The sequence below is a fragment of the Arctopsyche grandis genome, chromosome 9 (genome assembly GCF_051622035.1).
Source record: "Arctopsyche grandis isolate Sample6627 chromosome 9, ASM5162203v2, whole genome shotgun sequence".
NCBI lineage: Eukaryota > Metazoa > Arthropoda > Insecta > Trichoptera > Hydropsychidae > Arctopsyche > Arctopsyche grandis.
The window spans coordinates 4,090,486-4,104,714 of record NC_135363.1 but is presented as its reverse complement, the minus strand read 5'-3'; the positions used below and the strand labels follow the sequence as shown (position 1 = coordinate 4,104,714).

The window sequence follows — 14,229 nt, the reverse complement described above, 5'->3', positions numbered from 1 at the left end:
TGAATTTTTAACCCTTTGTCTTTGTATGCTTCTTCGCATAGAATCATGATTCGGTAGTATACCTTCTACCGCAAAAGAAATATTTTCAAGAACTAGAGTTCTTATTTTTTCCAACTTAACCTAATATCACAAGTATTATTATTTATTTCTCTATAATTTTGTCTCTCCCTTTCTTCGATTTGCCTCATATCGTCAGCTTCTCCGTCTTCTTGAAATTGGAGCAACAGTTCATCTCTAGCTCTTTTATTTTCACAGTATTTGCACATAACGTCATTTGTCCAAATGAATAAAGCCGCTCCACAGTCGTGACACCAAAATTGACCTCTCATTATAAATTCCACTATTGTGTCTTTTGATTTGATCGTGTGACTCGTATAATACGGCGTGTTAACCGTCATATAATTCTCAAGTTTGCACCCGTCACATACATATGCACCATCTTATGAATGTGGTTTTCTTGGTGTAATAGATGTCTTTTGGACCCCATTGCGTCAAATCTTCCCGATCTCCATGTGTCTACTAATAAATTTCTATCCAACAACATCTATAAATAAAAGAAAATATATTATTTTCAAAATATTTTAATATAAATCCTCCCACAACCTTTCCCATGTCAATACATTTAAATCTATTTTTTTTACTATGTTATAGTTAAAATTATATTGGATTGTTCTAGTTTCTACTGCCGTTGACGCACTCGGCACATCTACATACATCTCGATAGGATAATTGGACGAAGTATATAAAATACACTCTTCTACATCTTGTTTATCACGATGTTTCACATCTGTTGACATGGGTGTACCCCCTGGCAACAGTTTCCACTGTTCGAACTGATTTTGGGTCATTTTACATTCGTCCATGTAGACCGCATTCACGTGAATTAATGAAGCGAAATTAAAAGTGCTGTTTGAATGGAGCCCTGTTAGTCTTGAGAAATTACAGTGTCCACTCACCAACGATTCCATTATCATAGTGTTTGGAGCCCCGTAAAAATATAAATTTGTTTTTTTTCCCCGTTCTCTTATGGAAATGTTCGTATGTGTCTTTGGCGAATTCTGCAATATCTATATGGTTTTTCCTCAAGAGCTTTTGTAATGCGTGTACTGATTTTTCTACTTCTTCCTTTTCGGATGATTCTGGTTCGGTTCTTCTGATATACGCTTTAGCGCGCTCGAATCTTTGGGAAATGTTTTCCTGAAATACCAGTACTCTCGCAAGGGTGATTGCGGTTCTGAGCTTGTCTGCCGCTCTGTATCCGAAGAGGAATTCAAACCCCTGAACGTGCTTTGATAAAACTCGCGTAGCGCGAGATTCGTTGAAAGCACGTTCGTCAAGTATTAGCAAGACAAGGTTTTCGTGATTGATAGGATTTTTCCTATTGAGGCTCTGTCCGCTTCCATCATCGGCTCGTCGTTTTCTTGAAATGATATTGTTTGAGGATCCGGCGAGTACCTCGAGCCCTTCTGCACCGACACGAACATTGATCGTAGCAGCTGCGCCATCCACTCCATCGTCCCCCATCCCAAGTGCATCGCTTTCCACTTCAGGTACGCTATTTCCCCCTTCCGTACAGTTGAGTAACAGGAGCGATCTCTCTGTGCTATTACTCCCTGCCATTCGCATTTGATGAATGACGCACTGCATAATTTCGACATCTCGTCTTGTGGGAACGTCCAATACCGTCTGACGACCATTACCGGAATCAAGGTAGCTATCATCTTAGCATTAAGTGCAAATAGCACATCGGAATTATACACTTACAGAAGGTTTGCATGATGATAAATGTTTTCTTAAATTTTGTACAAGACTGAAAAAGTAATCATTGGGGAAATTTGAATTTTTAACCCTTTGTCTTTGTGTGCTTCTTCGCATAGAATCATGATTCGGTAGTATACCTTCTACCGCAAAAGAAATATTTTCAAGAACTAGCGTTCTTATTTGGAGTCGGTTGTAAATAGTTGTATTAGCTAATTTTTTGGCTGCTGTGTTGACTTGGGAGTGCCATTATTTTAGCCGCATTTCCAGAACTACAAATCTACATATATGCTATCGGGTCTAAGCGCTGGCCACATTTCATGTAACATATTAAATAGTTTTGTGTACGTCGCCATGGTTTTTTTCGATAAAAAGCCCCGTTAGTCTTGAGAAATTACAGTGTCCGCTCACCAACGATTCCATTATCATAGTCTTCCCTGTGTTTGGAGCCCCGGAAAAATATAAATTTGTTTTTTTTCCCCGTTCTCTTATGGAAATGTTCGTATGTGTCTTTGGCGAATTCTGCAATATCAATATGGTTTTTCCTTAGGAGCTTTTCCATCTAACGTCCTCTGGTATACCGACCAAACGTTAGATAGAATGAAAAAAATAGGTGCACCCCTGAGGTTATTGGTGCATTGCCAGCCGATGTATGTATTTATGAACCGTTCTACAATTGGTTCAGTCACTTGGTAATTGGGTCTCCAGTTCAGAAATTGCATTAACCAAATCTCTTTCTGGAACATACGCCAGTGATGTTATCATCTTAGCATTAAGTGCAAATAGCACATCGGAATTATACACTTGCAGAAGGTTTGCATGATGATAAATGTTTAATTATATTTATACAAGCCTGAAAAAGCAATCATTGGGGAAATTTGAATTTTAACCCTTTGTCTTTGTATGCTTCTTCGCATAGAATCATGATTCGGTAGTATACCTTCTACCGCAAAAGAAATATTTTCAAGAACTAGAGTTCTTATTTGGAGTGGGTTATAAATAGTTGTATTAGCTAATTTTTTGGCTGCTGTGTTGACTTGGGAGTGCCATTACTTTAGCCGCATTTCCAGAACTGCAGCATGTACATATGTTGTACGATTTCAAAATCTACATACACTACCGTCCATATGTTTAACACCAAAGTGTTTTTTCAACATATTTATTACAATTTTGGACCAATTTAAAAAAAATAAACGCAGTTATATTTATAAAATACCTATTTATTGAAATAATTCAAAATATTCCAACAATTATAAAACAAAATGATAAAAAAAATAAAACGTCAAACCGAACTTTCGTCAAAAAATCTACCTTTGTTTTTGATCACTGCTGCACATAATCTCAGCATTCTATATATTAAATTTTATATTGTGGTGACAGGGATGGAATTCCAGCTTTCCTGAAGATGCTTCCCAAATTGATCTATAGATGATGAGCGATGGATTTTGGTATACGATGGTATTCATAATGTTCGTTAGGCGTAGAAAATTCCTATTTTACAATATCGTTCTTTTAGTTTTTAGTCCTTAAAAACAAGAGCTAAGGATCTGTCAGTCATTATATATTTTGGATTTATGTTCCCCCAAAAATCTTTCGAAAGATTGAATGCTGAAAAATACTCAAAAGTTGTTTGATCTTTAGTAATGATAACTGCTCTTCTACAAATAATGCAACCATGTAAAGAGGTGTTATGAAGATCCGCCTTTTGCTCACTCCGATTGAAGTTAGATTGCAGATTACGATCTTTGTCGTCCCGTCTTGCGAATTTATGTTGAGGACGCACGGGAACTATTCCGTCCAATTGATATACTTTTTGGCCCAATTAAGTCGTTGCAGACGTGCTTTTTTCGTCAAAAACGGTTTTTTCGCTGGTATCCTCGAGAATATACCCAATTATCGAAGCTGATGTCGTACAGTTTCGACGCTGATTTCTGTTCCAGTGGTTTCAATGAACTCGAATCTAATTTTCACAGCACTTGGTCTAATTTCACAGCACTCGAATCTAATTTTCACAAATCGGTCTTGTAGACAAAGTCGTTTTAAAAATCGATTCTCAGACGAGTTGGTCTGTTTGACCTTTCCTGACCCTTGTTTCCTTTCCAGGGACGCTGAACTTCCAAATTTCTTGATAAATCCTATTTTTTCCGCGATATGACGAGAACTAAACTTTTCTGCTACCAAAGTTAAAATAAGTGCTCCAGACGCATAACCGGTTTATACCTGCTTTTGCACCATTTCAGTGGCTGGAAACCTTTCATTGACCAGTACTGTATATATATATATACATATCAATGGCGGGCGGTGACTTTTCAACCAAGGGATGCTGTCTAAAAAAAAAACCGACCAATTTAATTTTATTCTACGTTCCTTTTTACAAAATTCATCGATAACCACATCAGTTTTTTAAATTTGACATTAATTTTTTTTCGTTTGCAATTAATGCAAGACCAGAGAGTCTTTCTTCACTGGTTCTGGTGAATGTTTTAATTCTTTTCATAGTTGAAAATGATCGTTCAGCCGATGCGCTCGTGGAAGGTATAGTACAAATTAATTGTATTAAACTAAATACTTGTGCCACAACGTCTTTCAGATCATCTTTCACAATTAATTCTTTTACGTCATTTATAGATTTCAAATGGAGTCTTGCGTCGAGTATATGTAAATTAATTCGCTTTTTAATTTCATAAAATCTTACTATTGTAATTCCATCGTGTAGGGGCAGCAGTGGGAAATCGTTTTTTGATTTGACAATCGAGAAGGGAAATTTTTCTTGAAGACGTATGATGCTACTTTTTCTTTAACTCCCCGCTTCGTTTGCTGGAGTTTCATTAATAATTGTGGATAATGTTACATTTCACAATTTTCTCCACATGATTTCTTTTGATTCGCTCCATGATCAAATGTCATGATTTGCGCGTACGAAACTGGACAATTTAACGCATGTTTCTATCCGATTTACGTATGATGCTACTTTTTCATTAACTCCCCGTTTCGTTTGCTGGAGTTCCATTAGTAATTGTGGATAATGTTACATTTCACAATTTTTTCCACATGATTTCTTTTGATTCGCTCCATGATCAAATGTTATGATTTGCGCGTACGAAACTGAACAGTTTAAAGGAAGTTTCTATCCGATTTACGTATGATGCTACTTTTTCTTTAACTCCCCGTTTCGTTTGCTGGAGTTCCATTAGTAATTGTGGATAATGTTACATTTCACAATTTTCTCCACATGATTTCTTTTGATTCGCTCCATGATCAAATGTCATGATTTGCGCGTACGAAACTGGACAATTTAACGCAAGTTTCTATCCGATTTACGTATGATGCTACTTTTTCTTTAACTCCCCGTTTCGTTTGCTGGAGTTCCATTAGTAATTGTGGATAATGTTACATTTCACAATTTTCTCCACATGGATTTCTTTTGATTCGCTCCATGATCAAATGTCATGATTTACGCGTACGAAACTGGACAATTTAACGCAAGTTTCTATCCGATTTACGTATGATGCTACTTTTTCTTTAACTCCCCGTTTCGTTTGCTGGAGTTCCATTAGTAATTGTGGATAATGTTACATTTCACAATTTTCTCCACATGATTTCTTTTGATTCGCTCCATGATCAAATGTCATGATTTGCGCGTACGAAACTGGACAATTTAACGCAAGTTTCTATCCGATTTACGTATGATGCTACTTTTTCTTTAACTCCCCGTTTCGTTTGCTGGAGTTCCATTAGTAATTGTGGATAATGTTACATTTCACAATTTTCTCCACATGGATTTCTTTTGATTCGCTCCATGATCAAATGTCATGATTTACGCGTACGAAACTGGACAATTTAACGCAAGTTTCTATCCGATTTACGTATGATGCTACTTTTTCTTTAACTCCCCGTTTCGTTTGCTGGAGTTCCATTAGTAATTGTGGATAATGTTACATTTCACAATTTTTTCCACATGATTTCTTTTGATTCGCTCCATGATCAAATGTTATGATTTGCGCGTACGAAACTGAACAGTTTAAAGGAAGTTTCTATCCGATTTACGTATGATGCTACTTTTTCTTTAACTCCCCGTTTCGTTTGCTGGAGTTCCATTAGTAATTGTGGATAATGTTACATTTCACAATTTTCTCCACATGATTTCTTTTGATTCGCTCCATGATCAAATGTCATGATTTGCGCGTACGAAACTGGACAATTTAACGCAAGTTTCTATCCGATTTACGTATGATGCTACTTTTTCTTTAACTCCCCGTTTCGTTTGCTGGAGTTCCATTAGTAATTGTGGATAATGTTACATTTCACAATTTTCTCCACATGGATTTCTTTTGATTCGCTCCATGATCAAATGTCATGATTTACGCGTACGAAACTGGACAATTTAACGCAAGTTTCTATCCGATTTACGTATGATGCTACTTTTTCTTTAACTCCCCGTTTCGTTTGCTGGAGTTCCATTAGTAATTGTGGATAATGTTACATTTCACAATTTTTTCCACATGATTTCTTTTGATTCGCTCCATGATCAAATGTTATGATTTGCGCGTACGAAACTGAACAGTTTAAAGGAAGTTTCTATCCGATTTACGTATGATGCTACTTTTTCTTTAACTCCCCGTTTCGTTTGCTGGAGTTCCATTAGTAATTGTGGATAATGTTACATTTCACAATTTTCTCCACATGATTTCTTTTGATTCGCTCCATGATCAAATGTCATGATTTGCGCGTACGAAACTGGACAATTTAACGCAAGTTTCTATCCGATTTACGTATGATGCTACTTTTTCTTTAACTCCCCGTTTCGTTTGCTGGAGTTCCATTTGTAATTGTGGATAATGTTACATTTCACAATTTTCTCCACATGGATTTCTTTTGATTCGCTCCATGATCAAATGTCATGATTTGCGCGTACGAAACTGGACAATTTAACGCAAGTTTCTATCCGATTTACGTATGATGCTACTTTTTCATTAACTCCCCGTTTCATTTGCTGGAGTTCCATTAGCAATTGTGGATAATGTTACATTTCACAATTTTCTCCACATGGATTTCTTTTGATTCGCTCCATGATCAAATGTCATGATTTGCGCGTACGAAACTGGACAATTTAACGCAAGTTTCTATCCGATTTACGTATGATGCTACTTTTTCATTAACTCCCCGTTTCATTTGCTGGAGTTCCATTAGCAATTGTGGATAATGTTACATTTCACAATTTTCTCCACATGATTTCTTTTGATTCGCTCCATGATCAAATGTCATGATTTGCGCGTACGAAACTGGACAATTTAACGCAAGTTTCTATCCGATTTACGTATGATGCTACTTTTTCTTTAACTCCCCGTTTCGTTTGCTGGAGTTCCATTAGTAATTGTGGATAATGTTACATTTCACAATTTTCTCCACATGGATTTCTTTTGATTCGCTCCATGATCAAATGTCATGATTTACGCGTACGAAACTGGACAATTTAACGCAAGTTTCTATCCGATTTACGTATGATGCTACTTTTTCTTTAACTCCCCGTTTCGTTTGCTGGAGTTCCATTAGTAATTGTGGATAATGTTACATTTCACAATTTTCTCCACATGGATTTCTTTTAATTCGCTCCATGATCAAACGTCATGATTTGCGCGTACGATTGCTGCTGTAAGTGATGCTAAAAAGTATTTAAAAAGAGTTTCCGTTTGGGATGAGCTTGTCATAAGTAAGGTTCGATCGCAATTTTTAAGGAATACTTCAAATGTGTCTCGATCTCCATTGTAAGGTGATCAAAGTGTTCTTGAGATGCGTTGGGAGTGCTGCATGACCGCTATTAAAGTAATCAGGTTTTCGTCGTCGTCCTCCTCCCCATAGTTGTCGTTCAATGTGTAGGTTGTCATAAACGAAATGAGAAGTGGGGTTACTCATGGTAGTATAGGTAGGGATATTTCTCCTATTGTGAATTTAATCCGATTGGAAATTCTAGTCCCTATGCTTTTTCTTGAATGGCCTACATTCGGCACCATGTTGAAAGTTGAAACCAGAAAGACCTTTTATTTGTACAGGCATTCTCTGTCGTAAAGTAAAAAAATTTCCCGTCGTTTTGGATAACTGAAATGTATTTGAAATTTGTGACCTCATTCAGAGGAGCATTCTGCAGGTTTTTTGTAGACCCACCCTTCCAGAGCCGCTCTCTACTCCTCAAGAATTTGCTATAGATCCATTGGTTCTTCACTGATGGGAACTATGAAGCCAATGGTATCATATTCCCGTCTTATATGTACAATTGGTTCTGTCACTGCTGTTTTTCATATAATTTAAATAATTAACTTATTCGATGTTAAAAATTTGAGTTGAAAGAAATTTTTCTGCCTCTTGAGTAACTTTTACTCAAGTTATATTTTTCTGCTTAGGCCATTCTTAACTTAATCCAGTCTCAGTTTTTGATTCTTTGACGATTTCTACATCATCGGAAAAAACTACAGGCTGTTGTATCAAAAATTTCATACATAAATGCTGTTAATTGTGAAATACAAATTCTTCTATTGGGTTTGTAAGAAATCTAAATTTTGCTGCTAATTTTCCGAACAAGATTTAAATGCATTCTACCTTTTGGCAATCAATCAGTCAATCTCCATTTACAATATGTAGCTTTGAACAGCAGTGAACAGATAAGACCGTTCCTTCCTCATGATGAACTGTAGTTTGAAGACTCCGACGATGAATAGTAGTTTGAACGGCTTGGGATTGTTGGATCATCAGTCGTTTGAGTGGCTGAAATTTTTCAAATCGTAACTTGTTATTCAAATCGTAACTTGTCTATTCACAATAAATGCAAATATAATACAAAAATAACAATAGGCGAAGTAAAATTAATAAGTGTTTTAAACATGTTCACGTTTACTTATTATATTTTTATATAGTTTACTTATTATACATTGTTTTTAATTTATGTTTACCAATTTCGCATTTAATGCTTTATTTACCTTATTTTTAAAGGTGAACATAGCAAATTAAAATGCCATAATGTAAAACAGCTAATTATAGAAATATGAAAGTTCTACATTATTGATAAATTGATGAATTAGGTAATTAAAAAGGACAATGATAGGAAACTAAGAGAGTAGTGAATGTGATGGTATACATATGTATATACTTATTCATTGTTATGTAATAATAAGACGTTTTATATCAAATTTTGTATAAATAAAAGACTGAAAATACATTGTTTTTTTTTTTTTGTATATTCTATGCTACTTTTAAAGTTTTAGAAAACTTCAATTGAGTTATATCTAAAAATATGTTCCCTGTAGTTCAGTGGCTTGATTGGAAGATAGTAATGACGAGAGGTAAGATTTGTGACAAAGCTAAGATTATACATTAACCGTGTATTTAGTACGGAGCTGACTTTTTTAGAGAACCTCGTTCAATGAAGATATGTACCAGGGCTGTGTAGTCAATTCAAAATTTACCGACTACAACCCCGACTTGTTCTTTGACTCCAACTCTGACTAATTTGAACAAAGATAGTAAGATTGACTTTTCTTGTCAACGTTAAAAATTATTAGTAATAAAAATAACGATTTTCGAAACATAAAAAAATTAAAGGAATTTAAAAAATCGACATGTAACCTAATTTATTAAATGAAATGTGTAACGAACGTTTTTACGCGCGCTTATCTGATCTCGCTGTGGGAGGTCCATAGGGCGTTTACTCCGGTCTTCCAAGGGTCGGGTTATATGGAAACGTGGACTAACCTTGGGATAGTGCTATATATATAGTCGGGGAGGTTCTTGACTGCAAATCGTCTTCGTTGATAACAGCTTCCTCGTGGTTGGGAAGCTGGCTCTGCGGTCGTCTTCTCGTTGAAGCACCGCTGGTCGAGTCACAGCAGCGGGAGGGGGAGGCAGGAGACAAACTCCGTACTGCCTCGTGTGGACACAAGATGGCGATCTCTGGGCGTCTCTGAAGACGCTCGGCGGAGATGCTGGATAGGGAGGTCCTTCCCGGTTGACGGTTGGTGGTAGAGAGAATCGCTCTCGATGCGCGCGCGCCTAACAGGCTTTTTCCTGGGTGGCCACTCGAAATAAAAGGCGAGTGTTGCCCTATGGGACGATGGGGAGAACGTCGCGTTACAAATGGGTATAAATAAAAAGTAAGTAAATACATTCATAATGTATGTATGTATATAAAATTTATGATAGCTATCGCTTTAAAGTTTGAACCGGATATTTGATTATTGAGTCTTGAAATAATTCACAAAAAAAGCAAATATCAACTGTGTTTAAAAAGGCAACTGATCATGGCGGCGAAGCCCTAGACGGCAATCAATCATGGGGGCGAAGCCCTAAAAGGCATTAACTAAGGGGGGCGAAGCCCTAGACGGCATTCAATCATGGGGGCGCGGAAGAGCGAAGCCCTAAAAGGCATTAACTAAGGGGGGCGAAGCCCTAGACGGCATTCAATCATGGGGGCGCGGAGGGGCGAAGCCCTAAAAGGCATTAACTATGGGGGCGAAGCCCTAGACGGCATTCAATCATGGGGGCGCGGAGGGGCGAAGCCCTAAAAGGCATTAACTAAGGGGGGCAAATCCCTAGACGGCATTTAATCATGGGGGCGCGGAGGGGCGAAGCCCTAAAAGGCAACTGATCACGGGGGCGAAGCCCTAGACGGCATTTAATCATGGGGGCGCGGAGGGGCGAAGCCCTAAAAGGCATCAGCTAAGGGGGGCGAAGCCCTAAACGGCAATTGCTCATGGGGGCGTGGAGGGGCGAAGCCCTAGAGGGCAAAAAAAGAGTTTTTTTTTTTAATTTAAACTTTTTTTTTTAATAAAATGGTTACTATTAGATTAGTCATGTTTAAGTGGTATTATAAATACTGAGCAAAGCCGGGTAATACAGCAAGTATAAAATAAACAAAAGAAATATATTAATGAATGTATTTTTCCAAAACTAGTTCCATCCTCTTTATCGTTCTGCGTGTAATGCTCACAATCTAAAATACTCGGCATAGGGAGTTCCATCGAGAAATGGCTATTAATTCAGAAATTCCGGTGTAAACCAGTCTTTATAAAAATTGGCACGGATTACACGACCCATGTTCAATGCATTTTTACTTTATCTATGTACGTAGTAACAATAGATGAAGTTTTGTGATCATGCGAAAATTCGAACTCGAGATTTTGACTGATTCGAACTCAGAATCGATCACTGATCACGTTTTCATGATCTAGAAAAAATGTGTGTGTCTGTGTGGGTGTGTATTTTGGGGATATTTTTTTTCAATGCTACCTGGAAAGGCTTTGCCAGTAATATTCTCGTTTATTTTTTGCATACTCAAAAAACAACGCCCATCAGCGTATTTCAGGCTCATGGAATTGTTGTTAAAACGCCGATCGGCGTTGGCCAGCATTTAAAGGGTTATTCGGTCACCATATCATAGTTTTTATACTAGAAATAAGGACAAACTAGTTGTAAGTAGAGTAAGAAAGAATAAGACGGCTGGGGGTGTTTTTCACAGGGGTGTGCTCATGTATAATGCCCTCCCTGAGTGCGTCAGGTCTGCTAAAAACATGGATGCATTCCTGCGGGGTGCGAAGAGAAACCTCTGTGAGGGACAGTACATATAAGTTAATTATAAATTTTAGAGTTAAGTATAATAATTAAGATGTATTTTTAAATTAGCTTGATAGCTAAAATATATATAAATAAATAAATAATAAATAAATAAATATCAATGAAACAGCATTCAATGGCTACGTCCACACGGTAAACGGACTACTAGTCACATGTGAACCAGTCACAGGACAACCGGTCGCTCTAGATCGGTCGCACGTGATCACCCGTCACACTAAAACTGGTCACGAGAAAATTGGTCAGACCCGAAAATTAGTCACAAAAAAACTGGTCACACCCAAAAATTCGACCAATTTTTAATTTTTGCGTGTGACCAGTTTTAGTGTGACGGGTGATCACGTGTGACCGATCTAGAGCAACCGGTTCACATTTGACTAGTAATCAGCATTGATGTATAATACACTAGATCCGCCCTCACGTGTTATACTGGTCTCCCTTTTGGCGCATGCAAAATACATTGCGCATGCACAGTTTCTCTTAGTAGGTAGGTAGGTACCGCTGCGTTGTAGGGAAAAAAACTCAACTTCCCCGCTAGTTAAACCCCCCGCACCCCTCAGCTAGTGAAGACAAGATCTCCGACCAAAATCACACGTCAGGGCCCATCTATGTGTATTATACATCAATGAGTAATCACCATTGAAGTATAATGTATAGAATAGTCATTCCTAACAAAAGTATCGCTTAAAAGCGAGCCATCGAAGAGAGTGACGGAAAGTCAGAAGAGAGACAAAAGAGTGAGGAAAAATAATTCGTGGTAGTGATCGTCCCTTACAACAACTGGACAAAACAGCTGACATCTCCGGGCACACGGATTTTTTGTGGCAACATTTTTAGGGGCTGAGAGCAATTCTATGCATACTACTTCAATGGTAATCACCGAACCGTCCACACTACCGATATTTGCGAATTTTTCCATAACCAGTTCCTAAATAGCAACCACAAGTTGCAATATGGGAACTGGATATGGAAAATTCGAGAATATCGGGTGTAGATATCGGTAGTGTGGACGTAGCTACTAGCTTCATTGTGGTGTGTGAAAGTTGTGTTTTTTCATTAATCGAAAGATGAAAATTAAAACAATTTTTACACGATATTACATATATACATTTAATTATATATGAATTTGTAAGCTTGATAATAATTAACTTGATGTTTCACCGTGAAATGTAAACGAATAAATTCGATTGAAAAGTTGCAAAAGTTGCGATAGTGAACATGGCTGATAAAAAGCACTTATGATGAGTGGTCAAAAGCTTATCTATGGTTCCGTCGGAAACAAAAGGGGTGGAAGGGGTACATGCGGTGTGGTGTGGAGTGGAGTGGACCAGTAGCCGCTCCACAATGGCGCTGATCGACGGCCAGAGCGGGGCGATTGTGGCGATTGCGGCGATTGCGGCTGCCGTCTTCGGGGCGAGCGTCGTCTGATGGAGTCATACAGTCCAATCCAAGCTTCTGCAGGTCACGTACGTTGTCTTTTCGCACATATCGTGTTAACTATCGCCAATTCGATTTCTTCCCGAAGAGCGACGCGAACTTTTCGCCCGTTGGGAAGTCCGAGCGCATTTCGACAAGATGGCGGCCTTCGAACTTTTTCCATCACCGCCCTGAAACTTGTGCTTTAGCAAATTGTGAATGTAAATTATTATTATGAAAATGAAAACGGCTTAAATAAAAGTTCAACTAATTAGCAACCATTTTTATTTACTACATGCTGATTATTCTATAGGTACATCATAAGTCATTTCCGGAATTACATAGCTTTCCGAAGGACGTATCTCATTTGTGTTTTAGGTTCTACCTCTAGAATACCTACACATGGTGTTTTTTTTTTTTTTTTTCTCGGCGGGGGGAAATCTTCTAGAAGACACCATCAACGTGTTTAATTCCGGTGGTAGAGTGTTGGATTTTTACCCAATAAAACCCCCCTCCTCTTCAGCTACCACCCGGCTACTAATTAAGTATTGCTCAAGGGTAGCAGCCAGGATAGTCATTTTACGAAGTCCGACTTCTTTTCTCTCGGTCGCGTTCTGCCTCTTCTTTCTCCTGCATGATGCATACTGCAAACCTAGTGCACGCTGTCCACGCCTCTGCACTCTCAAGCATAGCAGGAATCATGTTAATCGTCGTTAATGGGTTAACACCGAGTATATATTTTTTAGAATGGTTCCATGCTGGACAATCGAATGCAGTGTGTTCAGCATCGTCGTTTTCTGCACTGCAGTGATGACATCCTGATGTTACTTTTTTTCCTATCTTGTGCAGGTAGCTTCCGAAGCAGCCATGTCCTGTTAAAATTTGAGTTGGGTGAAAGCACAGTTCACCATGTTTTCTCCGGCTCCAAACCCTCAGGTCTCTGATGAGTCGATGCGTCCACCGACCCTCAGTTGACGCATCACATCGAGTCTGCCACAAAGATCTAGTTCTCTCTTTTGCGTCATTTTTCTGCTCCCCTCTGTAGACCGCTCTTCTGCGAGCAGATCGATGGGTGGTATGGCTGCTTCGGATACCGTGCGATATGCAGCAGCAACTCTTAGCGCACTTCTTCGCCGAACTCTTGCCATGTTGAGTCTCGCCTTTTCCGTTCTCATTGCATCCGCCCATATTGGAGCGCCGTACAACAAGACCGAGTGGACTACTTCATTGTAAAGTTTTCTTCTGTTATGGTCAGATGGTGTTGTTTTATTTGTTACTGCTAGATTCTCGTTTTCTGCATTTGATACTGAACGATAGCTGCAGGGACTGCATGCGTGTGTGTGTAGATGGATGAACAGCAGAATGTGTCGTCGTCTCGATCAGCTAGCTCTCGAGCACGTGCTGGAACACTTGGGGTGGAGAATTAAAACTTCTGGC

The 14,229-nt window shown here is 38.4% G+C and overlaps 1 protein-coding gene across 1 annotated transcript; it reads right to left on the bottom strand.

Moving 5' to 3' along the window:
* Positions 1-13,371: 13,371 nt before the first annotated feature.
* LOC143917239 (uncharacterized) lies at positions 13,372-13,980 on the bottom strand. The gene has a single exon (XM_077438724.1). It carries the CDS (start codon positions 13,978-13,980, stop codon positions 13,372-13,374), a length of 609 nt encoding a protein of 202 aa, XP_077294850.1.
* Between the last annotated feature and the right edge of the window lie 249 nt (positions 13,981-14,229).